Below are 25,665 nucleotides of genomic sequence, written 5' to 3' on the forward strand. Positions count from 1 at the left end.
CATAATTAAAATTAATTCAAACAAAAACATACATTTTGTGGCAGATTCTCTTGCACACCAGACCAAACCAGATTACCTTTACTTGTACTGTAAAAGTTTATATACCTAAGAATTATTACTACAAGGAACCATAGACATCTTTAACCGGAATTTCAGTAATGCGTTGGAAAACTTCAAAGAAGATGATGGTAGATGAAAATGCCTTTTGTCTCTGACCTTTGATTCTCATCTTGTCTTCTTAATTCTGGATGCCTGGTTATTCTCCTTTACTCTTTCCTGGCCGTTGCCTGCCCCAACTACTGGTAAGCCTTCATGTCATTTCCCATTTCACACAATAATCCTTGGACACTTGTGTCTCTTAACACATTTCATATATGTTAGCAGTCCTGTCTTGTTGGATTTTGCATACAGGGAATGTGCCACAGACTATGCTAACCTGTTGGCCAAGTGCCATTATGTTTGTGCTTTACACTGTTAATCACAGTTGAGATTATCTTAACCTATGTCCAAGAATGGGCGGCACGGTGGCAAAGTGGGTAGCGCTGCTGCCTCGCAGTTAGGAGACCCGGGTTCGCTTCCCGGGTCCTCCCTGCGTGGAGTTTGCATGTTCTCCCCGTGTCTGTATGGGTTTCCTCCGGGCGCTCCGGTTTCCTCCCACAGTCCAAAGACATGCAGGTTAGGTGGATTGGTGATTCTAAATTGGCCCTAGTGTGTGCTTGGTGTGTGGGTGTGTTTGTGTGTGTCCTGCAGTGGGTTGGCACCCTGCCCGGGATTGGTTCCCCGCCTTGTTGGCTGGGATTGGCTCCAGCAGACCCCCGTGACCCTGTGTTTGGATTCAGCGGGTTGGAAAATGGATGGATGGATGGATGGATGGATGGATGTCCAAGAATGTGAGATTCAGCCCAAGCTGTGGGTAACTCTTTTACAGTTGACCAAAACATGCCATCTCTTTAAACACCTAACTACACCATCATGTCACTTTGGTTATACATTAATTTTATTCAGAGTATGCTTACTCACATAGCACAAGAATGCTTTATAATGAATGTACATATTCTTTTAACAGCTGGTGAATAAAATTGAAATGTTTGGTGCAGTCATCAACCCAGAACTGAAAACAGAGAATGAGTGTGAGCTGAGGATTTTACCTGAGCAAGAAGGTGAGTTTCATTACCATCTACAGTAAGGCATGAATGCCACTGCCTCAGACATGTTCGTCATACACTTGTGTGAACAAAGTTTTTTGTAACAATGGTCAAGTGTCTCACCATTCATTATTTGAATTTGCTTAGTTTGGAAGCGCAGGAAGGCAACCTGCATCAAAGCTGCATCAGGCACAAAGCTGGGTATGTGCTGATTCTTTACATAGCACATTCATTCACTTAATATCCAGCACAATCAATTCAGGCCAGTTTAAAGTCATTGATGAGTCTAACTGATACGCCTTTGTGCATCAGTAGCTGATTCAGTTTAATATCTCTATATACCGTATATACTCGCGTTTAAGTTCTCCTGCGGATAAATTGGGGCTTGGTTTTACCATGTCATTTCCGGTATTTTATAATGTCAATTGCATAATATGTCAATTGCAGAAAACTCACACTATTGGTCCAAGATATTACGATATGCTAACGCCCACCTGAGAGAGTAACCATGGAACACACTGCCTTTTTTTCTATGTATTTTGTCTGTGTGACCACAAAGTAATACCTGAACTATTCTGAAGGGACGTTTGCACTATTTAGTGTTTTTTGTATCTCACAACCTCATACACCTTTATCATAAGAGCACCACTTATCTACAATGGAGCTTCTGATCAGAAGAAAATATGAAGCTGGCTTTAAATTAAAAGTCGTTGAAGTGGCGAAAGAAATTGGTAACTGCGCTGCTGCAACAAGATTCAATGTGTCTGAGAAACTGATGCGAGATTGGAGGAAGCAAGAAGATGTAAAAAAAAAAATAAAAAATTTAAGTGTCGCATTTTTGAACGGGCGTATAAGTCGGGGTTTGATTTTATCATCGATGTTTCGGGTTTGAAGACCTGACTTATACACTACTATATACGGTATATAAAATCAAATGTCTGTCTATCTGTATTTCTTTCCGCTTTTCACAAGAGAACTACTTAACGGATTTAATTTTCTATAATTTGCTTGAACATTCCAGTTGATTTTGTGACTTGTCTCATTGTGCGAAGTATCATAGTTCACTTGCAGGAGTGATTTATTTGCACTAATCCGAGAGAGGCTGTGGGCCGAGGGGAGGGGGAAGCGTGATGTCAGGAGTGGGGAGCCGGGTGGGGTCCTCCTTACTCATCCGCCAGCTACTGTTCGAATCGGTCTACCTCTGGCTACATTTTGGAATGGACCTTTCCCTCGCTTAGCTAGCGATACCCGTTTGTTTATTGATTTTTAAAGTTTGTCCTGTTTCACTACTACGCGGGCGGTGCTGAAGTGGGATGGCTAGTAAACATATAAAATGGAAACAGAGTGATCGTGAAATTCATAACAAAACATTCTGAACCACAGAACCTGTCAGTAAGCCATCCCCATCCATTTTTGAACTTGCTTTGTCTCACACAATATCACAATGATCAATAGATTAAAGCTTATATTGGTAATATCAGAGGTAGGACAGGAGCCAACCCTGGGGACATCTGTCCATACCAGGACACAATCACACACACACACCAGGATAATTCAGAACAGACAGTCAGCTGAGCCTCAAAGTCCTGAAAGTTATGTGTGAGGAACGAGTTGTGCCCCCTGAAAACCCACAGAGACACATGGAGAATATGCAAGCACCACACAGATAATGACAGGACCAGGACTTTAACCCATTTCATTCGGCGGTGAAACAGTAGCAATAACAACTGTCCTATATTCCATCCTCCAAATAAAATGTTGTTTTGTTTTATACATTAAATTGTGTGGTCCTTGATGATCAGCAGCAGTTTAATTTGGCAAAGTATTGCCCATAACACAACATGTCATTCCAAGAAGTTTTCCTACATGGCCAATTAAAGTTCACTAACCTAATATATGAGAGGCGAACAACAAGATTTCTTTATTCTTCCTTTGCAGCATCAGTATGTCCGAGTCCTGTCTCTGAATTGACAGATCTGATGGAGGAAGCAGGGAAGCATCTCCTTCCAGAGTCTACTTTTGCACCCGTTATCCCTGCAGTCCCAGAAGGACGCCCTCCTTCCATTAATGAAAACATTTCAAGTGCTCAGTATCTTGACGGTAAGGCTAGTTCCATAATGCTTAAGGCAGATCTTTAACTGACTGTTATCATTTAAAAACTACTTATCTCTTTTTAAATATAATCACTGTTCATGTAGTATATTTGATAGTTTACTAAATATAGCCAGCCTGATGTCAGTTGCACTTAATATCCTTTGTCATAAATCAATATGATGCTGTCCCCTGTCTCTCAAATAACATAATAGTGCTCTCTGTCTAAAGATTAATCAGGCTATATAACTGTTTGTTACAATGAAACATCAAGCTTATTGTTTGAGCCAGACCTCTTTAAGGTATTTCCATTTCCCACCCTCCTGTCCATCCAACCATCTTCAAAGCTGCTTAATCCATTTATAAGCTACTTATTTTCTTTTCATTTGAAGTTATCATTTTATTTTAAAACTTTACCACAAGGAGTCAGTGAGCTTTGTGTAGTTTTTGCCTAATCATATCCCAATGGCTGTATGAACACATCATCATAACAAATGTAATATTGACACTTGCCTCATACTTTCTGTCATTGCTACTTCACTATGCTGAAATTTTCCATGAAACGTTATTTTATTCAAGTGATACATTCACTGTGTAGTCACATTCTCTTCTAGAAAACCTGTGCTTCATGAGGCTTCAGAATCTATAAGATCACTATGCCTGATTTGACAGCATTCTACCTCTCTCTCTACATCCCTTCATTGATCCCTTTGAAGCTGCTGCCATGTAAGATATTTTTTATCAATGTAAGAAACAAGACAGAAGCCATATAAAGGATTGGGGCAGCCGAAGGCAAACCCTGTATAATTGATGGAAAAAAACAAACACGTTTCACAAATAGCATTGAGAACACATTTTCAGATGGCAGTCTAAATGTCGACTGCATAAGATGGCAGATATTCCAGTTTTAGGCACTTCCAGCAGGAAGTGGCAGGTCCAAGTGGACCAACACCGAAAGTGTCATCAGTGGTGTTAAAGCCATCAATCTTCTGATCTACAAAGGGAGGAAAATAAAAGTCATTAGTACACAGTGCCAACCCCTGGAGCGGCAGGGAATTACCATCACCAGAGCCCTTAAGCTGTCCCCTATGTGCATGCAGGTGACACCAGATACAGTACTATTATCAGATGACACAGGCATGCCCTTTACCCACCTGTACTCAAGCTGGACTAATGCACTATGGCCAATTAATGTAATCTGTGCAATGCTGGAGTGTGGGACAAACTGCAAATACCAAGAGAAAAATATTCCAGACAATGTAGAGATTGTACTGCTAACCACTGTGCCGCCATCCTATCTCCCATTTGATTTTTTTGAACATAATTGAATGATACTCTAGAGTGAAGTGCAATACTACTATCATAAAAACATTCATCCTCACATAAAGTTTTTGTTTATTAACTCTGCTTGACTTAATCATAAACGTATCAATGTTAATATTATAACTGAATATTATAATAATCCCTACCCTATTTCTCCTCCCATCCACACCATGATACAACAATTTGAATCTACCTCCGATCCACCTGGTCTTACTCCCCTTCCATTTAGTCTCTTGTACGCACAATATATCAACCTTCCTTCTCTCCATCATATTGGCTAACTCTCTCCCCTTACCAGTCATACTACCAACATTCAAAGTTCCTACTCTCAGTTCAACTTTCTTTACCTTCCTCCTGTCCTTCTGCCTCCGGACACGTCTCCCCCTTCTTCTCCTTCTTTGGCCAACAGTAGCCTAATTTCTGCCAGCACCCTGTTGGCTAACAGTACTGGTGGCGGCCATTGTTAACCCGGGCCTCGACCGATCCGGTACGGAAATTTGTATCGCTGTCCGCATATTGATCTGGCAAAATTTTACACCGGATTCCCTTCCTGACATAACCCTCTCCATTTATCCGGGCTTGGGACCGGCACAAAGAAACACACTGGTTTGTGCATCCCCTGTGGCTGGGTTCTATTTCTAACTATGATAATTTCTCTTTATAAATCCAGAGATTTCTGATCCTGTTTTCCAAGTCACACAGAGCAGTAGTGCAAAAGAAGTCCTCAGTGGCAATCTGGTCCATCATAGGGCCGGCACAGGTAGGCACTCTTATTATATCACAATCCTACTAATTCTCTTTTTCTGCTACTTTCTGGTTTGTGTTTGGAATTGTCCACTTGTACAAGTTTATTAATGGTGGGTGGTCCAGTCTGTGTTTATGCCAGCACTTCTAATACCTGCACGACATGACAAGAAACACAAAAGGCTTGTGTCAGCCTGGGAGAGTAGCCCAGCGCTTGTTTAAACATTTCTGTCTTGTTTTCACTTGGTAAGTCTTCGCCCTTCCTCTTCTTTGTAGACTATGACTTGTGATGTCTGGTTTTGAATAACTAGCTGCTAAAATGGTTGGCGACCTGTAAGGTTATTTCTCCTAGCCTGAATGAGCTGTGGTCACCTGTACTGTATATTCTTTCAGATGTCTCCTGGACCCCAGTAGTTTGTGTTCAGCAAGTGTCACTACTGCTTTTGTGATAATATTATGGCAATTCATACTGTCATCTGCTTGATTCTTTTATTCTTTAGGGATGGAAAGTATCTTGTTATTTACTATGAATATTATTTTTTAACCTTATATTGCAGATCCACAGATGTTTACAACAGAAACTGAAATGTAAGTTTTAGTTTATTTTATGAAAAATATATATTTATACTGTCTTAATAATGAATACAGCTCATTACAGGGCTGAACATATGTGGACATGTTAACATTTGATCTTCAGTGAAACAGTATCTTTAGATAATTATTTATACAACATAAAATAAGCAGATATGCCATTTCCGTCTGTGGAAAAAGTAAGTCCACCCTTGGCGCCATTGTCTGGTGTTGCCCCCTTTGGCAGAGAAAAACCTCGAGTACAGTCCATGCTGTCCAGTTCAGTAGTGGTCATGAATTTGTTTTTGTGTTACTTGTTTTTTAGCAATATCTTGTATTTTATCATTCCTGGTTTTCATGCAACTAAGTCATTCAGGGTGATATTACATGAGGGTCAAAGCTGGCGACCTTTTCCTTCATACCCGATCCTATGGCTGTCTCCACACGCTTCCCAAGTGTCGACATCTTCAGTCAGAAACACCATTTGGTTAAATGGGATATTTTAGAAAGTGAAGCTGCCATGAATTCTGCAATTGTGGAAAGAAAGTCCATAGTTTTAGTTCTTCTGGCTTACGACTCCTAATTCATCACTTCTTGATCCCATTCCTAGTCTGATAATTCTGATGACATGGTTTTGGTAGCAACTCCTGGCAGTTCTTGTTTTGATTTTTTTACCATTTAGTTTGATAGTACTTTGGTATCTTGGTTCTGGTTTCTACTCTGTACAATAATAAAAAAGATTTTAAAATGTCTCTACTAGCAGATTTTAAGATTCAGATGGTTTTTCATGCTTCTCAACTGAATGTTTTAGCTGTTTTTTGTTCCCCATCTCAATGTGTATGGATAAGGAGAGGTACAACTGATCTCGGACCCCTGCAGACGACACTCCTCGGAGGTGTATCTAGTTTGTTGGCATGTCTATGACCCCGAGGAATGCTTCTCTTAAGGGTTGTCATGTTTCTTGGGGGCTATGGTCATTTTATGCTTTCTTTCCTCAAGGGGAAATGTTGTGAGGAGGGTCCTATTGAGAATCAGTAAACCTCAGACATCCCACTAAAAACATTTCTTTGTCTTAGATCATTTTTTTTCTCTGTTCATTAGTTTTAAACTTTCTTAAAGTTTCAATTTCAAGGAAAATGTCCATTTGTTTATTTTGGTTAATTGTTTTTAGATCGAAAAAGGTATTCATATTTTTGTTGTTCAAATTTTATAGCATCACACTGCAATTTTAGAGCATCAACATTTTATTTGGGTGATCTGCTAGGATGCACTGCACGTTCCTAAGAAATGCTTCCAAAAAGGCGCAACATGTCATGTTTTTGTCCACGATTATGGATTTAAACCTTGAACAGTGTAATTTTGAACTCATAGTGTTAGGCATTTTGGTCAATGACTCGTAGTTTATCACTATTCAATTTGGACCTTGGTCTGAGCGTTTTGGTTCTGGTGATAATCTCGTAGTTTTGGTAATGACTCCTGGCAGTTCTTGTTTTGATCTGGCTTACAGTTTATTCCTCTAGATTCTTCTTTTTTTTATAGCAATGCTTTGAAATTCTAGGAAAACTGCCTTTGTTCCATTTTCTTGATATCTCACATATCACCTAATCCATTTTTAACAACATCCATGTGGTTACTCAAAATCCACACAAAGTACAAGGAGGTCAGCAGCATTTAAAAAAGGTGGAGCAAGTCAGTGCTGCAGTCCAGGCAAGCTGCTTTGATTATTTACAACTGGCTTAACAATTTTGTTGCTGGTGAGTCTATACCTAACCACTGGTTTAGTGCTCAGTTGTGGCTGGAGTATTTCTCTGTTGCATTTGCTGTGATGTTATTGTTTTCTTTCACTCACTGGAGCCAAATATCATAGGCAGCTTCTGTTGGGCTAGTTAATGGCACAAATCTTGCAAGCTCATCCGTAGTCTACATACTAGGTTCCTATATTTTGTAGGAGTAAATAAGGACCTGTACCTCTTGAATGAGCAGTAACCTTCACTCACCTCAGAACGATCTTCTCTAAGATGTTGGGGCATGACACATGCTAATCACTTCAAAACACACAATCTCCACCTTTGAAATGGAATCATCATCATCATCATTATTTTCTGTCGCCTATGTAGCCATTCAACTTAAAAACCACCAGCCTACATGCTCACACAAGCAGATAACATCTGAAGGGACTGAATATTAAATACTTTTGTTTGCAGATTGTATTCAACAAAGGTTAACAACTGAAATGTTACTGTGTTCTGTGAGGTTTTAGACTGAAAAAACCTTCACTGGCATAGCTATTAGCTATCCAGACTATGCAAGCAGATGATACAGAAAACCCGATACTACCATAGAAGCAACTTAATAAAGAGATGAAAAAGGACAACAAGGAATTCCTTGTAAAGGCTATTCTAGGAGAACAGGTGTGATCTAAAACAGTCACTATATGTTGTGCAGCAACTGGGGTTGCTTCTATTTATTCACGCTCTGTCAGCACACAATTGTTTCCATATTTGTGTGATGTATTTGCATCTTTTGCTGTGCCATTTCATTTATGCTCTGCTAGGAAAAGATTATTTCAATGTTTGTTGGTGACATGCTCGTTGCGTTGGTCTTGTGACCTATAGAAACCGTAGAAAAAAAGCTCTGGCAATTGCCTGAACCTTCTAAGCTCAACCCAGACAGATGGATGACATCGCCGCCACTTTTCTTTAAAATGCCTTCTATGCTGCTGAATTTGATGACTTCCAGTTGGGCCCCAATAAGACAGGGCATTTTCAAGAGCTTAATCTGAGTTATGATTTACAGTGTAAGTCGACATTAAACAAAGCTAAGTTATTTCTCTTATATGATTTATTTAGTATTACCGCCATATCACTAGGGAGGGGTATCGCCTTTTATGTTATATCTAAATAGATTCAGTTTAAGTAGCACATTGCAACAACTAACTAACTCATTCCCATCGAGCGAGCGCCCCCTGCTGGAAACAACTGGCGTCACGAACAGGATTGTGGCTAATTTATTAACCGCATTATATTCATAATACATTGCTTATTTAAACAATACGCTTCGATAATGTTGGTGGGGAAGGGACCAGCTGGTTATCAGGGAGGGTGTGCGCAAATCCATGGACACCCATGGCCAAGTTATTTAATAAATATACAGCCCTGAAAGCCTGGCCCGAACAGGAAGGGTATATTACACACTGAAAGTGCAATCGGCAGTATTGGAACTTGGATTGGCAAGCTCGCGGATGTAGCCAAAAAAAATCCACAAAGATATGTAGAGTTAAATTCATATTACAGGTAAAATGCGTAAGTTTTATTGGGACTATAATAAGCCTACATAGTGAATAAATGTCCTGCTACATGTATCAGAATGAACAAGTAAATGTTATATCCACAGTTCTGAAAGCTTTACTCTGACTTAAATTAACTGGAAAGTCAGGAGACCATACCCTTTAACTGTAACTGAATTTCTTCAGAGTTAATAATAAAATAAATCCTTACACAAGTAATAGAATGCAACTTTTTAATAATTTCCTTTTCTGAGAACAGTGATGTGCACGACAAAGGCATTTTTAAAAAGTGCTTGTGACATTATTATTTTATTCTGCACAAAGGAGTGCAATGAAATAGATGGCCTCGCAAAGATTTAAGCAAGAAAATACAGGACACTTAACTGAAGTTAGCAACAATATCCATGTTATGATTTTTACAAAGTAGTGAGTCCATATGTGTGCTTTTAAAAATGGGGTCTGGCCTTTCCAGCAGAAATTATGACTCAATGACTCTCAATCCACATACTTTGCTGGCTTTGGTAATCCAGTAGTCTATCCAGTCAGGAATTAAATGATAGCAGGGTAAAAAACACCCCTTACATATTAAAGGAAGCCTTCTAGCAATTACAGATCGAAAATAAAAACAGTTGAGCTGAGCAAGACATTGTTGTGCACTTGCACTCAGACCTCTTCAATGACAATGGGAAAACTTCAATGTGTTTCTTGTCTTCTTTACAATGGCCAGGTCCACAGAAACACTGGATGCTTTCCACCTGACAGGATTAAGTGATGTTGCTGACATTCTTGGTGATCTGCTCACCGAAAGTGGAGTTGCTGCCTGTGAACTCGGCCTGTCTGAAGCACAAGCTTGCAAGCTGATGAGGTTTGAGATGCCTGACTTGCATGCTTGACTGAATTCATGGAACTTTGCAGTGTTATTTTTTATTTTCAGAAGAACTGGTAGAACAACTTGAAAAATAACCTTTAATATGTTTATGCTGTGAATGTTGTTTGGTCTATATTAACAGCATGTGTTTTTATAAGACATTTTCTTTTTCTGTGATCTGTCTTTTCCTTAATTGAAACATACTGAGAAAGTATAAAAACTTTGATACAACAAACAGTCAGGTGGCTCCCACATACCAAAATTCCACCGTTCTTTCCTAACATAAATTAAGGCAATATAAAAGAAACAGTGAGAAGCTCATCAAAATTCATGGTTATCATAGCACATTAAGAGTCACCATACTAATAAACGAGTAAATGCTGCATTATCTAGAGAAACAGTAAATTAAATTACATTTAAATAAAAATAACATTCTCTACTCAAAAAATAAGAGATAAGTAAATATTATTTATACAACTGTTTTCACAATCACAAAATATCATGCAACCAGAGTACTATATCCATCCATCCATTATCCAACCCGCTGAATCCGAACACAGGGTCATGGGGGTCTGCTTTAGCCAATCCCAGCCAACACAGGGCACAAGGCAGGAACCAGTCCCGGGCAGGGTGCCAACCCACCGCAGGAGTACTACATTAATTTTGCAAATTGTATCAATTGTAGTACTAAAGTGTACCCCACAAATTGTTATAAATTATACTAATGTACTGTACATTATTAATAGTAAAACTTGAAACAATAATTACTGCCTGCCAACAATGTTATCAAAGACTTGAAAAGTTAGAGAACAGGGGATGCAAGACAGTTAAGCCTATCCAAGCATACCCCACTAGTAAGTGACTTAGCTTTGTGATCCGTCATCTAAGGAAGCTGCTAAGAGCCTGTGAACAAAACAGCATTATCTGCAATTCTCAAAGCGTCCAGCAGGAGGAGGGGAGAACCTAGAGAAATACCACAGTATTGGAGCTCAAACTCAGACTGTTGCAATCCAAACAGCCAGCCTGCAAGGCATGGTGGCAAAGTACACCTGCAAAAAATGGAAGAGGTGTTGGTGAGGCCATCAGCGAGTGCTTACTCTGTGGTCTGTGTATGGCTCCCAATGTCCCAGTACAGGGATGGGGACATTGCACTGTTAAAAATCATGTTGTCCTTCAGGTGAGATGTAAGGAAAGTATATAAATGTAATTATTTGCTTTTAATAATACAGTATAATGTGACATACTGTACTGTATGCCATTTAAGGAAGCATTTGAAAAACAAGAAATACGAAGATGGAGACTTTTACACAGACACTTTTTTAGAATTCTTAACACAGGCATTTTTTCATATTAGATTAGATTAGATAAACTTTATTAATCACAAGGGGAACTTTAGATGCATACAGCAGCAGAAACATACAAAATAAATGATACAGACTAACAGAACCAGTAATATATTCAATCAGTAAACAAATATATATTTGTGCAAAAATTGCAAAAAGAGTTTAAAAGAGTATAAATATTTAGTTTGGGATGTTAGAAGGAAGCACTGAATTACCTGATAGCAGTCGACTAAACAGCATCCTGTGGAGGAATGAGCCTGGAGTTAAAAGTGCTTCAACAGAGCGCCTCCCAGAGAGTTTGGTGGAGATTTGTTCATGATGGCATCCAATTTTGCTATGTTTGTATTTCTAATTTTTTGAAACAGAGGAAGATGCTGGTTGTCAGTGACTCTTATTACTTTTACATTTGACCTGTAGAGCTATTACTGACATAAACTGCTTGTTCTCCACTGGATGTTTTTTTAAAGTCTTCCTACAAATCCAGCATACATATAATTTCTAAGATGCTTCATTATTTTGCCTGCGATGATATAAATACACAGATGTCCTCTACAGGAAGGAGCAGAGCAGGCTCTTTATCCTCAGAATACTCTTTGCCCATGCCTATCTATCTATCTATCTATCTATCTATCTATCTATCTATCTATCTATCTATCTATCTATCTATCTATCTATCTGTCTATCTGTCTGTCTGTCTGTCTGTCTGTCTGTCTGTCTGTCTGTCTGTCTGTCTGTCTGTCTGTCTGTATGATGCATTTGTTACTTCAGATGTTGTGATGCACCATCTGTTGAAGTGACAAATGCAATGCATTTTATTACAAAATGCATTCCAATGGATAGTGCACTGCAGACATAAACGCTGCGGTCTGCCTTGATTACTCAGATTTCATCCTGTCTTAGATGTGTAGCACATGCTAGTTTGTAATAAATCTACAAACGCAAACACTCATCATAGCTCATACTAACTATGTATTAATATTGAAATTAATGTTAGCATTATAATAAATATTATTATTTTGTTAACATTAAATGATGTTACCTAATGTATAGACTCACATGCACTTGTATTTTAAAGCATGAACTTTAAGTGATGATGGTAGAGTCCTGTAGCAATGTGGTCCTACAGGCCCATTACATTTGGGTCAGACAAAGAGCAAACAATTGAGAAACAATAGCTGTTTGGTTAAATTACAAAAGTTAAGGCATTATCTTCCTCTAAGCATTGCCCCCTGAGCATAAGCTGCACGCAGTGCAGTGTACCCCTTTAACAGCATGTCCGTTCCCTGTGGACCATATCATACACCGCGGGGTAACCCTGTGCTTTGACATGCCTTTATAGATCACTTGCTTTTATTTTCTTTAGTGAAGCCTCTCAGATCATATTGTCAGCTGAGTGTGAAGCCAGTTTCGAATATCTTGTATATGAAATCTATGCCTCCCTAATGAGTCTCGCTTTGTTGCTATTATCATTTTTTAGCAGTATACATGCTATTAAATGCCATTAGCCTACAGCTTTCTGTCCTCCTTGATATTAGCACAGGACAGAATATTAGAGGAACGAACTAAGGCTCAGTTGATGTTTTTATTTACTGATCACAGAATGCATGAGAATCAAACCAGCCAGCCGTGCCACACAGTAACCAGAAGTGAGCAGGAGAGACGAGAGATCAGGGAATGGATGAGAAGAAAACGTCAGGAGAGACAAGCAGAATATCGCAAAGAACAAGAGAAGCAAAAAGAGCAAGAGCACTGTCCATCCATGGCTGCAGCTAAAGTAAGATCTAGAGTACACCTCAAAAGCTGTTTGGTACAGAGAGCAAAATGTGTATTGTGAGATTCAATCAGAAGTATGTACAGGCTGCAAATGATGAATCAGGCTTTTGTTATCATTCCTCTGCAGAGAAATGTCAGGTCTAAAGAAACAACATCAAACAAGAAAATGAAAGAAGGCAGCAATAGGTATGTTTATAGGATAGTGTAGATATTTTACAGGTCACTTCTGGCATGATTTACTCCAACATGTAGAGGAGCTTGTCTTGTCATGGAGGATGAAGAGAGCTTGACTCTAAAGCTTGTCTAAACATCAAGGTGTGGTGGTCTGTTTTATACACCTGTCTCTATTTGCCCACTCTCTTTTGGAGATGTGGAGTTGACCAACTTCATTGTTGTTAAGCCTGGTGACCGACTACAGTGCTGCATGGCACCTGATAAACCCTGCAACCCTAAAAATGGTTTGGTTGTGGTTTAGAAGACAGAAGGACCAGTTTCTGTGTTTAGACTCAGTCCTCCACCGCAAAAATGTATTGCCAAATCTTGGCAGTCTGTTTAAATTGCACTAAATATTAATCTTATTATGAACTAGCAAAATACCCGCGCTTCGCAGCGGAGAAGTAGTGTGTTAAAGAGGTTATGTAAACATATATATACATATACATATATATATATCTACATATACACATATCTACATATACATATATATACATATATATATACACACATATACACATCCACATATATATACATATATATATATACACATATCAACATATATATACACATACATATACACACATACATACACACACACATATATATATATATATACATATACACATACATACATAGTGCGTTGTAACACGGGCTGTGATTGTTACATGGGAGGGAGATGACAAATCACAGCTTCCCGCTTTCTAATCGGGCCTAAATGGGGCTATGCATACGAACTTAAAAGGTTTAAATAAAACAGAAATATATACCTTTATTTTTACTTCCTTAACTTGTGGAGGGTGTATCCTGTAGCAAAGCCCTAACTTTTTTTCGTGAAAGCCCGTTTCAGTCAATAAGTCTTAAAAACAGGTGTAAAGATATTGACAATAAGCTACGCAATCCCACCAAGACATGGAATCATTTAAATCAAGGCGCTGCGCTACCTTCTTCCAGATCGGCCCCAAGGCGTTCATATTTTTCCAAAGCAGTTCTGGTCTACATCGGCATCTGTAGCTGAGTCGAAAAACACCATCCCATACTATTAGTTAACGATTAACACATTTCTATATGTATTGTAAGGATACAATACAACTGATAATATGTTGCGCTTATTTATCTGGTGTACCGACATTTTTGCGCGTTTAACGGCTGAAATCCACCGTGGTTTGTGCCCTTCAGAATGAAAACAGTTTGCATTTACCTGTTTAATAAAAGGCGAGCTTTTAAGCCTGAGAAATCACCCCGTAAATGCACACGTTTAATTGCACATGTGTTAATATGTATGCTTACACAGTATTAAAAGACACTCAACAATTAACGTCATTTACCTTCATTCCCGCGTTTGAGTCGTGCTGTAAATTCTTACTGTGAAATATAATTGACAAATAATTTGGTGAACGAACTTGTAAAGAAGGTGGAGCTAGAGTATTACCTCACTTCATTAACGAAAATGCTGTGATGTGCGGAAGGGCGGGGGGAGTGTGGGGGTTGACGGAGAATGTTTTCTTCAGCGCTCTTTGGGGCTCCTCCTTGTTTTCAGTTCACGTGATTATGTAGGAGGCGTGATGACGCGATACGCGACTCCGCCTCCTCCATTATAGTCTATGGACAAAAAAGAGGTTCCAGTTATGACCATTACGTGTAGAATTTCGAAATGAAACCTGCCTAACTTTTGTAAGTAAGCTGTAAGTAATGAGCCTGCCAAATTTCAGCCTTCCACCTATACGGGAAGTTGGAGAATTAGTGATGAGTGAGTGAGTGAGTGAGGGCTTTGCCTTTTATTAGTATAGATACTCTGCCCTCTTTTTATGTACGATATCTGCTATTCTTGTATTGGGTGGTTTGTGTGCTGTTTAGTGCTGAGCACCCAATTCAGAGTTTGTTTCTCTGCCTATTGCCTGATGTGGCTCGGACTGCAAGCCTAAATTGGATGAAGGTGGTCTCTGTTTTAAGGTGGTCGCTGTTTAAAGTAATCCTCTTATCTTTGTATAGGATGGATCTGTCAAAGAATCACATTAAAAGGAAGAGGGAAGCCATACATTTAATGAATGAAATTCTGTCTGATACTGTGGAACTGACTGCCAGACCTCTGCTCTCCCCAAAAGATGCATCTATGAAGTCAAAGCCAAAGGTGGCAAAGGGGTAAAGGGGCTAACAGAATTTTTTTTTCTAGTTTAGATTTTTTCAAATGCTCTACTTCGATGGAATTTTTCCATTTTTAGGGGCGTTTGCATATAAAGTGAGGTATCTGCTACAATAGCCATGTCTTTCTGTCAGTTTCTGTCTGTCTAAATGAACAACTCTCCCCACCATGGATAGATATTAATATAACTTGGTACACTTATTCCTCAAAGAAATTTGTCAGAAAAGTTCAATTTTTGTGCAGTTTCTCTAACAAATAGCGTTTGTACAAAGCTTGGAAATTTCAAAGTCTCCCATTGAAAAGCACTCATCTGTCTGAAAACAGAGAAACATTCTGTGCAACATCAGACACAAATTAGTTTACTGTTTCAATTTTACCTTTTACTCATCAGGACTCATCAGCTTGTATGTTTTTTTATTTGTACCTCTTTTACTCATTCAGCAGTCGCTCGGATCCTTAAAGGCCTCCATAATGAGGCCTTCTCCTGCTACTTTAAGGCCAATAAACCAGAAAGACTTGTGAGTGGCTGATTCGATATTTGCATTAACAAGTAGTTGAACAGGTGTACCTAATAAAGTGGCTGGTGAGTGTATATTGCACTGGAGCAGGTAATGCACTGGCCACATTAGACTTTTTGGTTTCCTTTGACATCATTAGTTTTTTTCTATTGTGGAAGGCCATGACAGACTGATTAACAGTTCCAGTTTGGCCTTTTGTGTGCCTGACAAAGTATGAGAAACTTTGAGACACAGTCAGCAATGGTAAGCAGTAAGTGTTAGACACTCTAATGGAGCACCTCGTCCGCAAGCTGTCAGCCCCTTGTACTCACTTGTTACTCAGTAAGTCACTGAAGATACTATATTTCTGTCATCTGAGGAGCACATTGGTATCCTGTGAAGTGCCGTGGTAGCCTGTTGAACGATTCAACAGCTGAACCTCTCAGATCCTTCCCAATGGATGCCTTTCCACAAATATCACCACTGTCATTATCTCTCTGTTAAATTCATACAGTCCAATGGGTGTCACAATATGTTAGACTGTCCTCTCAGCGTCATAAAGATTAACTTTTCTTTTAAGATGTGTTTTCTAAATGTTTATGACAATATTGCTGTCAAAATCAGAATGCTTACTTAAAGGAGAAAATTCTGAAGATTAGCCTTACTTCTTAGTTGACTTTGATTTTACAACCTAAGTGTAATAACTTTGTACTCTTCTAGAGGGAGTAGTGTGAGCTGTAACCAGTCTCTTCATCCAGCATGCCGTGGTACTTCTAGTCTAAGTCAAACAAGATCGACTACCACTTCTCCTGGCAGAGTTACACAAATATCAGGTAAACTGGAAAGTTAAACCTATAAGCCCCAGAGCAAAGTTAACACAGAGCTTGAAACAATCTATCTTGAAAATTAATCTGATGTGTTCTAGGTTTCATATTAGCAACAACCAATATGACGATAAACTCTTTATTAACTCTGAAATTATTTTAGGCTCATCGACTCGAATATTACCTAGAAAAGCTGAGGATAAAGGAAGGCCTAGCAGTACACACACTCCTGGTAGGCAAATGGTTGCAGTTTAGAATTATAAAACAATGATCTGCATTTAAATGTTATATAGGTAGAAGAGCAGAACCTAAGGATTCAAGATCTAAAACTGAAATAAGCGAGAAGGTTCTGAAGAAAAAAAAATATGAACCCGACTTCAGAAGGTGGTCTGTAAAGGAGAATGAAACTTTCACTTGCAGTCGGGAGTCATTTGTCTTAGTCTGACTTGGGTACAGTTTTGTTTTTATTAACATAAACAGTACATACATATTATAGATACAATTATATTTTCCAGTTGCTGAGGATCACTCAGCTCGGCTAAAGCACAAAGATACGATGCCTGGGAAGAGAAGCAGACACCAAGGGAGGTGACTGGAAAAAATCATCCAAACACACGGTAAGAGTACTGGAGTTAGCAGTCTGTTAATCTGTAGTGAACTATCCCAGATGAGTTGATCATAACAATATAGTAAAACAGTAGAAATGTTTACAGGACATTTTACTGGATTTTCAGGTTAATAGGAATCCACAGAAAAAAACAAAAAAACTCTGGATAATACATCTAGTCTAATTCAAACTGTGCAGGCTTCCATCTAACTCAGTATGATTCATTCATTCATTGATCCATTCATTCATGCTTCAGACTCACTTTGTGCATTACAGGCTTAATGGAGGCCCAAATAATCCCCGCAGCATCCAGTGTGAGGCCAGAACAAACTCTGAAGAGGAATCAGTCTAAAGCATGACACATGTACACAGATCACCTGCACCCCTGTCACATCTGAGTGGAAGGTGACGAATCTAGACAGGGAGACACAGGGAGAACATGCAGACTCTATACAGACATGTTTGAGCGAAATTTGAACCTTAGGCCTTGTAGATTTGAGGCAAGAACTAGTCTTGGACAGGATCTCCAGTGAAAGGTGAAAGGTAAAATAAAGCTGATCTGATAGTAAAGAATGGCACACAGGTGCCGAAAATGCCACAAGACACAAATCCAAACATTTGTGCAACATACTGATTTTTGTATTTTGTCTTTTATTAATTTAAAATTAATAACTTTTGTTTGTTGCCAGCTGAAAATGTTTATATGAAAGATCTATCACTTTTATTAATCTACTTTCTTATAGTTGCAGAAAATGCACTAATTTCAGGAAATGTGTAGGCCTATAATTGAATAAATTCTGAATCGATACATTAGCATTTTACAAACCATTTTGACTCAAGGTGTCATCTTAAATTTTATCACAACTGCGTCTCTCCATTAGCTTATACGTCATGTGCAGACCATCTTCTGCTTTTATCCAAGCACACTCTTTTTTATTTTTTAAATGCCTTATAGAATACTGGGTGCCCACTCAGAGTTGATCCAGTTTAGCACCTGATGCTGCCAAGGTAGGCTGCAGTCCCCTGTGACCCTAATTAAGATAGATAGATAGATAGATAGATAGATAGATAGATAGATAGATAGATAGATAGATAGATAGATAGATCTATGATACAGTGCTGAGTGGTGGCACTGAGGCTAGGGATCTGCACTGGTAATTGGAAGGTTGCTGGTTCGAATCCTGTAAATGCCAGTAGGGACTCTGCTCTGTTGGCCCTTGAGCAAGGCCCTTAACCTGCAATTGCTGAGCGCTTTGAGTAGTGAGAAAAGCGCTATATAAATGCAAAGAATTATTATTATTATTAGATAGATAGATATCACAATTTATCATCTGTTAAAATGCATAACCAAATCCCAACTTTGTTTGCCCCACAGACTAGTATTTAGGCTTCTAACCGTCATGGCTTCAGACTTATTTTTCTTGCAGTCATCCATTATCATTATTATTGCTCTATTTTGAAACTAGATACAATCATAATAAATGCATAATAAATCATTGTTTGTAGATTCAAGGCATCTCATTTCTCCAATTTTCTCTGTCAATGACTATTTCCTAATAATCACAGTACTGTATTGTGGTCAAAAACATAAATTGATTGCAGGCGTTTCTACAGATATGGTATTCTTGAGTTATTGAAGAAGTTAAAATACCAGAACACACAGGGTCTTGAGATGCCCTCCTTGAACACAGGTCATCAATGGTCATAGACCGAGGATGGACTGAGCAATGAGGACACAAAACAACAAGTGTATCAAAAGTGCTCTGGTGCCTTTATTCTGGGCAATATTCAAACAGAGCGCAGCACAGACTCTATAAATAAATAAATGATTCTCAAAAACAAAAACAGTGTTCCTGGTGGAGGTTAAAATCAGTCAATAAATAAAAACTACAATAAATAGGTTAAAATCAAAGGCTAAAACACCCCCAGGAAATTTCCTTTTAAAATGCCACATGCGTCAGTGCCTCCTTCTTAAGCCACGTCTCTGCTGCTCACCCTTATGCAGAGACAACCTCTGGCAAGCGCGGTCAACCCTTAATTAGCTAATGTCCCCCACTGCCAACTGTTGGCGTCTGCGGGGACCTCCTGAACCCTGCTACCTACTCCCACAAACATCCCCTATGTAGTGTCACTCCTGCTGATTGCTGCAGAGAAGGAAGAGCGACCCAACCCAGGAGTGCCACTGCTCTGCTCAGGGCTTCATTCCTGACCGCAGTGTCTCTTCCCTACCACACCAGCTCTGCCTTACTCCTAACGTTCTTTCTCTGTCTTTTTTCTCCGCTTTAATTTCTCCTTTTGGCATTTCTCTTGGTTTCCTGTCCCTCCAATTATGTTTTGCTCTACCTCTTTATACACACTTTGCGTGAAGATGAACACCGCTTAATGACCCACAGAACATCAACGAGAAAAAACTGGCAGAGCTGATTGTGGCTTCACATGGAAACGCAAACAGCCAATTTCTTCTTAACAATTCTGGGGCTGCCTACCTTCACCTCCTCATGCAGCTACAACCCACAAAGCCCGAGAGCACTGTTTTTATTTTACAACACTGCACATTATCACGGATCTCTAAGGCACAGCACCACAGGTCTGCATAAAAACACAGCGCAGGCCTACTTGATTATATTATCATTCAACCAACATAAGACTTCAGAAGCCGCGAACATGGGCTGGATTAAGCCAATGTCACATTATGCAGCTTCTAGTTGTGGAGGATGTCAGACTTGCTGACTGCAGTTGCTGATCTCTTCAACCACACCATGTCAGTTTAAATGACTGACAATTACTGGGCTTGTCAAATGTAGCGACGGCACAGTCTTGTGCAACGCTTTTTCTGAGAGACAATAGCATACTGCATGACAGAGCCAGTGCTGTATAAAGAGTTCTGAGTTCAGCTGCAATCTTGGCCTTTTTTTTGTCTTTTTTCCAGTCTTACGTGTTACATAAATCATGAGACACCATGCAGACAAACTTCTCTTCTGTCCGTGAGGTCTAAACACCTGCATTCCTTATTCCTCTTGCTGCATTAAATTAATAGTATTTCCAGGAGAGCATTGATTGGATGTCAGCTTTCATGCAGACAGAGCCCACCTTGAGAAGTAAAAACAACATAAAGCCTGCTTGATTTTGTCAGGGTGAGTTGTAGACTTGTTGGAGTGTGTCAACGGGTATGTCACTGTGTGAATGGCCTCCGCGGGAGTGTACCTCTAACCACCTCTGACTCGCCCAGATTAAATTAATGAACGCTATGACTGAAAATGTGACAAGGCCTCTAGCAGGAGCTCTTGTGCTGCAGACAGCTTAAACTGCTGCTGTTTCGAGGCGAGTTCAGCGTGTAAGGGTGTAGCCATCACCAGTTAAAAGCACTAGAATGAAGAGGTAAACAACTCTTAAGCAAACAGCCCCAAGTTACGGGATAGAGAATGCACTGGGGCTTTTTAACTGAGAACAAGTACCGGACACCATAATCAATTTAAAGCATGGAAAATGGCCAACATGCTGCCATTATTTGTATGCTAGTATACTGGTATGAATGGCACAGGCTGTTTAGAAATTGAATATTGTCAGAACACACTAAAAGGAGTCCCAATGCCCAAGCATACGGTTTCATTATTGAAGAGTTCAGTGCTTTAATTATGTACTATGACTTTTACTGCATGCTTTGAGTGTACTCACTTCTCTTAGTAGCTAGGGTTAGTTCAAATTAAAGCATAAAGGCTGAGCGATCGTCATTGTCCCAACATGTATTTCCTGGTGCACACCAATCCATGTAACATGGAGACAGCAAAGTTGTTCATATGCCTCTTTTGAGTCTAATTTGTGCAATCATGGAAACCCATGCAAATCTGTTTTCCACTTTAAACAAAATTGCAGATGGTAGTTCTTTTCTGCAACGCACAAAAGCTCTTATTGGTGTATGTGGTGGATCCTTGCCATGTTAAGTAACTTTATACCAGCTCCTCCATCTTTATATCTCTTACCTCTGAGGCCCTTTCCTGTAATACTTCATATCATCATTGTTCTTGGTGGTCATCTTAAAAGTCTCTCACAAGATGTTATTTTCTTAGAAATTGGCTTCCCCGTTTTCTTTTTTCATTTAGAACAATATTCAAAAGCCTTTTATCTTTACCAACTATTCCCAATTCATCTTATGACTGTGCTTCTTTATTCCCTCCTTGAATCTCCAACACCACACATGTCCACATTTCAGATGCCTCTTACCTGCTTCTGCCTTTTTTCTAATTGTTTTTGTTTCTGAATCATTAATAGTAATGGTCATTTTCTTGCTTATAAATATAGTTAAAGGTTTTGTTCTCTTGTTGAATATATATTTGACCATTATAATTTTAGAAAAAAAACAGGTCCAGCAAATGATGGCTAGATGTTTGCTACAAAATGAACTCTTAACTGTAAAGATAGTTAGCATCTGGGACTGTCTGTATTTGTAATTTTCCCTCTCTTGACTGGTCTTATGGTTTCCTCAGATAATAATTTACATGTGTGCTGCTTATAATATAAAGTCGCTAGAAATACTAAAGATTGCTAAACCAATTTCATAATTTTCATTGTTTCTAGGACTTTTTGCCATGAGGCTGAATGTCTTTCATTTTTGCATCGTCAGCTAAACAGTTATAATGAACATAGCCACAAATGAAGATGATCTCTATGACCATCAGACCATGTCTGTCTCTCACGTTCAAACATCTATTTACACGTGTGAATCTGAAGAAGAAATAAAAAGTCCAACAAAGAAATTGTGTTTGCTGTATTTTTGATTGTGAATTGAGACATGAAACTCATACATTTGACATTCACAGAAAAATGGTTGTGATGGGAGAAGTGACTTCAGATGTGAGTTTATAGACAAAACCTGCAGTACCTGATGAGCTGCAGAAGGTTGGAAGGAATACAGGGTGAGTTCCAAGAAGTGTTTGGAATGCAGGCAGGCTCGTCTCTTTTAAATCCTAAATAAATTCAAAACAGAACGAAGGACATGAGGGCACAAAACAGAAACAAGATAGTGCAGCCTTCCCGGCTTTCTCTAAGGAAGATAGCTGTTAAGAGTGGATTTTTCACGGACAGCTCCATTCTTTGGCAAGTCCAGGTCTAAATGAGAGACTGACATCCAGAGGCATTGGACTTTTAAAGCCCTCCAGCTGGAAGGGCGGCATTTTCTCCTTGCAGAAATGGAGAACAGAGATGAAACCATTAGCGACAGCGCCCCCTCTCGCTTCAGTGGGGTATTATGTACCTGTGATGAGCCCAGAAGGTGCTCCTCTTGAGATAATGACCATCAACCAGAATAACTTAATGGGTAAATCAGCCATGACTGATGCGATTGTTTCAGTCTCCAGTTTTGTGCTTTTTCTAATTGTTTCAGTCTCCAGTTTTGTGCTTTTTCTAATGTCTGTTTTGTGAGATGACTTTCCCTGCAGGAGTAGTTTTAGAACTTTGATAGAATGGGGTGCAGCGCTGGCTGGCTTTTGACCTTTGGAATTACAACAAACCTCCTTTGCAGAAAGCAAAAAATGAACAAATCTGGTGAATCTGGCCTGTTAGTTCCCTTTACCTCTGCCAGTGTATTATTATAGCCTTAGAATGGGAGGTGAGGACCATTCAAGACTTTCACAATATGGTCAGGTCAGTATTTTATAGTTTACTTAATTTTAAAAGTAGTTGACTAAACTATTAGTAAATGTTTAATAATTTATGTAGTGATGTCTTAGTTTACATTTAATGAGATCATACAGTAACTGATGATTAGGGGCATAAACTGCAAGTAAATACAATATTATGAAGACAAAATGTTTGATATGCACCAGAACAACACCTGGTCTTTTTGTACACAGAACCCTGAGAATTTCCCAGTTCTAACCATCCCAGGATTTTCTTATTCACAATGGTCCATGAATGAGCATTCACACATTCCCAGCTGGGTGTTGGGGTATCCCAAAAGAGTCTGCAAAGGGCCATGGACATTGACTTCAACTTTATTTTTATGAGCAGCAACACGCTGTACCAGTGCATGCTCCCCAATCTGACCTGACCTAAGCAGCAGTTTTAGAGTGCCGAGTTCATTCGATTTACATATTTAGGTATTAAACTCCAACCAGATGCATCGGAGACCTTAGTAACATAGCATGGACGAGAAAGTGAACATAGCAGAGCCGGCATAAATGAGAAAATGTGTAATGTATGCTATGTCTCCAAAGACATATGCTTAGCACATTGCCCTAACCCTAACCTTAATTCTGTATGAAATTTGGTGCCACTTACTCTAACTCTTTCTTCACCACGATTGACCACTACAACATCGGCATGACATGTGGACGTTGCTCTAATCAGTGCTGGTGCAAGGTTATTTTGCGCCCTAGGCCAAACTTATTAGTGCGCCAACTGACTGTTTGGAAGCTAACACGTGTGGCTGGGTCCCCCCACACCTTATGATCTATGCCCTAGTCGAATTCCTAATTCAGCTTAAGGGTGACACCAGCCCTGTCTCCATTCTTTCTGTCGATCTCCCATTCTCACCTCCTCTCACTTTCGAACAAGACCCCAAGGTACTCAAACTCCTCTGCCTGGGACAGCACCTCAACCCCAACCTGGAGAGAGCACTCTGCCGTTTCCTGGGTGAGAACCAGGAGCTCAGATTTGTGGGTGCTGATCCTCATCCTGGCCTCTTCACACTTGGCTGCAAGAACCAGAAATGCACAACACACCCGAAGTAACGGGCCGATTAAGCCAACAGCACTACATCATGAGCAAAAAGCACCAAGTCACCAAACTGGACACTCTTCACTCCTAGAAATTCTGTCCATGAAAATCTCTTGTATACTGTATATTTCTCTTCTTCCACTTCAAAACCGGTCCCGCCCACACGCAGCCGACACGGCATTTCTCGATTCCTATTCGTCCTCTTCCAAACCCTTCCCCACGCTGCCTGGACAGTTGTGTGTTTTTGACACAGCGCAAGCTACCGACTACTGAAGTAAGCTTAAAAAATAAAGCAAACTCTGCAAGCAGCGAAAATTTACTTCTCCAGCTACATTCCATGTTCCGAACCATCAACCACTTCGCTAAATCATACACACACATGCATGAAATCACTCAGTCCAATCCAACAGCAACTGTAGGAATGGTTTTCAAGGAAAACCCTGGGCAGGATTTACGACGATACAATGCCCCGACATGTCACACTGATGTTGGGGCGATTTTCGTCGGAGAAGACGGCGAACCGCCTGCCGAAAGGGATACAGTATTTGCATCTATCCCACAGGCAACTCCTGTAAACAGATTTCCACGCTCAATATGAATTGCGATCCTATGGTTTACCCACTTTTATTCCCTTACGGAGACATTGGCTGGCACAAAGATTTACATGTTCCCGATAAAAGAACCGCCAACCGAATAAGGCTTACTCAATGCCAATTTTACGCGTACAGATTAGCAATAAGGAATGCATTTAGTATTTTGCACTCCAGCGGCAAACTATTCCAACAGTACGTCGTAGATGCGCATGTTAAAACAGGGGGCGCGCGCCTCAACTATCTCAGATTACATCAACAAGATCTGCGCGTGGAACAATACAAAGGACTACCAGACGCATTGCAAGCAAACACTGAAAATAACAACGTAAGTGTTGGCAAAATGATTATATTACCGTCCACGTCCACATTTCCAGGAAGTCCAAGATACATGCAACAAAACTATCAGGATGCCATGGCCATAGTACATAAACTCTGAAAGCCTGATTTATTTATCACATTCACATGTAATCCTGCTTGGCCGGAAATTCTACATGCACTGTCGGATACCAAAGACCAGAGCACAGACCTGATATTGTAGTACGAGTCTTTTGGATTAATTTTAAGGAATTACTTAGAGACATTCTACAACATCTTTTTGGGGTTATTATTGTTTTCTAGGGTTAGATCTTTCGGCAATCCTCCGAATACCGGTCCCAAATTATTTAACAACTGTTTTCCTATCGAGTGGACAATACTACACTGAAAGCCGCGAAAAAACATTTATTGCAAGACAATAAGATGTATTTCCAATATTTTGTATTAATTCCAGCACAACAGCTGCAACGTCTCTTAGTGGTAACGGTTCAACACGGAGCAACTAAATGTAGTTATCGCTGAGCAAATGCATATAATTGCCGAAAAGATTGCGTTTGTGGCAGTTGCGCCACTGAAAGGTCGACAAGTAACTGGCGAACAGTCCACGGCTTGTACC

At 39.6% G+C, this 25,665-nt stretch overlaps 1 protein-coding gene across 1 annotated transcript in view; it reads left to right on the forward strand.

Moving 5' to 3' along the window:
- Positions 1 to 17,143, forward strand: part of LOC127528025 (ciliogenesis and planar polarity effector 1-like) — a 46,953-nt gene extending 29,810 nt beyond the window's left edge. Inside the window, exons 11-20 of the mRNA XM_051928579.1 lie at positions 1,067 to 1,160; positions 3,084 to 3,245; positions 5,230 to 5,319; positions 5,861 to 5,891; positions 9,887 to 10,024; positions 12,970 to 13,144; positions 13,271 to 13,329; positions 15,349 to 15,498; positions 16,717 to 16,829; positions 16,984 to 17,143. Coding sequence (XP_051784539.1) covers positions 1,067 to 1,160; positions 3,084 to 3,245; positions 5,230 to 5,319; positions 5,861 to 5,891; positions 9,887 to 10,024; positions 12,970 to 13,144; positions 13,271 to 13,329; positions 15,349 to 15,498; positions 16,717 to 16,829; positions 16,984 to 17,075 — 1,104 coding nt within the window. The 3' untranslated portion in view covers positions 17,076 to 17,143. The remainder of the gene's footprint in view (positions 1 to 1,066; positions 1,161 to 3,083; positions 3,246 to 5,229; positions 5,320 to 5,860; positions 5,892 to 9,886; positions 10,025 to 12,969; positions 13,145 to 13,270; positions 13,330 to 15,348; positions 15,499 to 16,716; positions 16,830 to 16,983) is intronic.
- The last annotated feature ends 8,522 nt before the right edge of the window (positions 17,144 to 25,665 follow it).

The sequence above is a fragment of the Erpetoichthys calabaricus genome, chromosome 5 (genome assembly GCF_900747795.2).
Source record: "Erpetoichthys calabaricus chromosome 5, fErpCal1.3, whole genome shotgun sequence".
Lineage (NCBI taxonomy): Eukaryota > Metazoa > Chordata > Cladistia > Polypteriformes > Polypteridae > Erpetoichthys > Erpetoichthys calabaricus.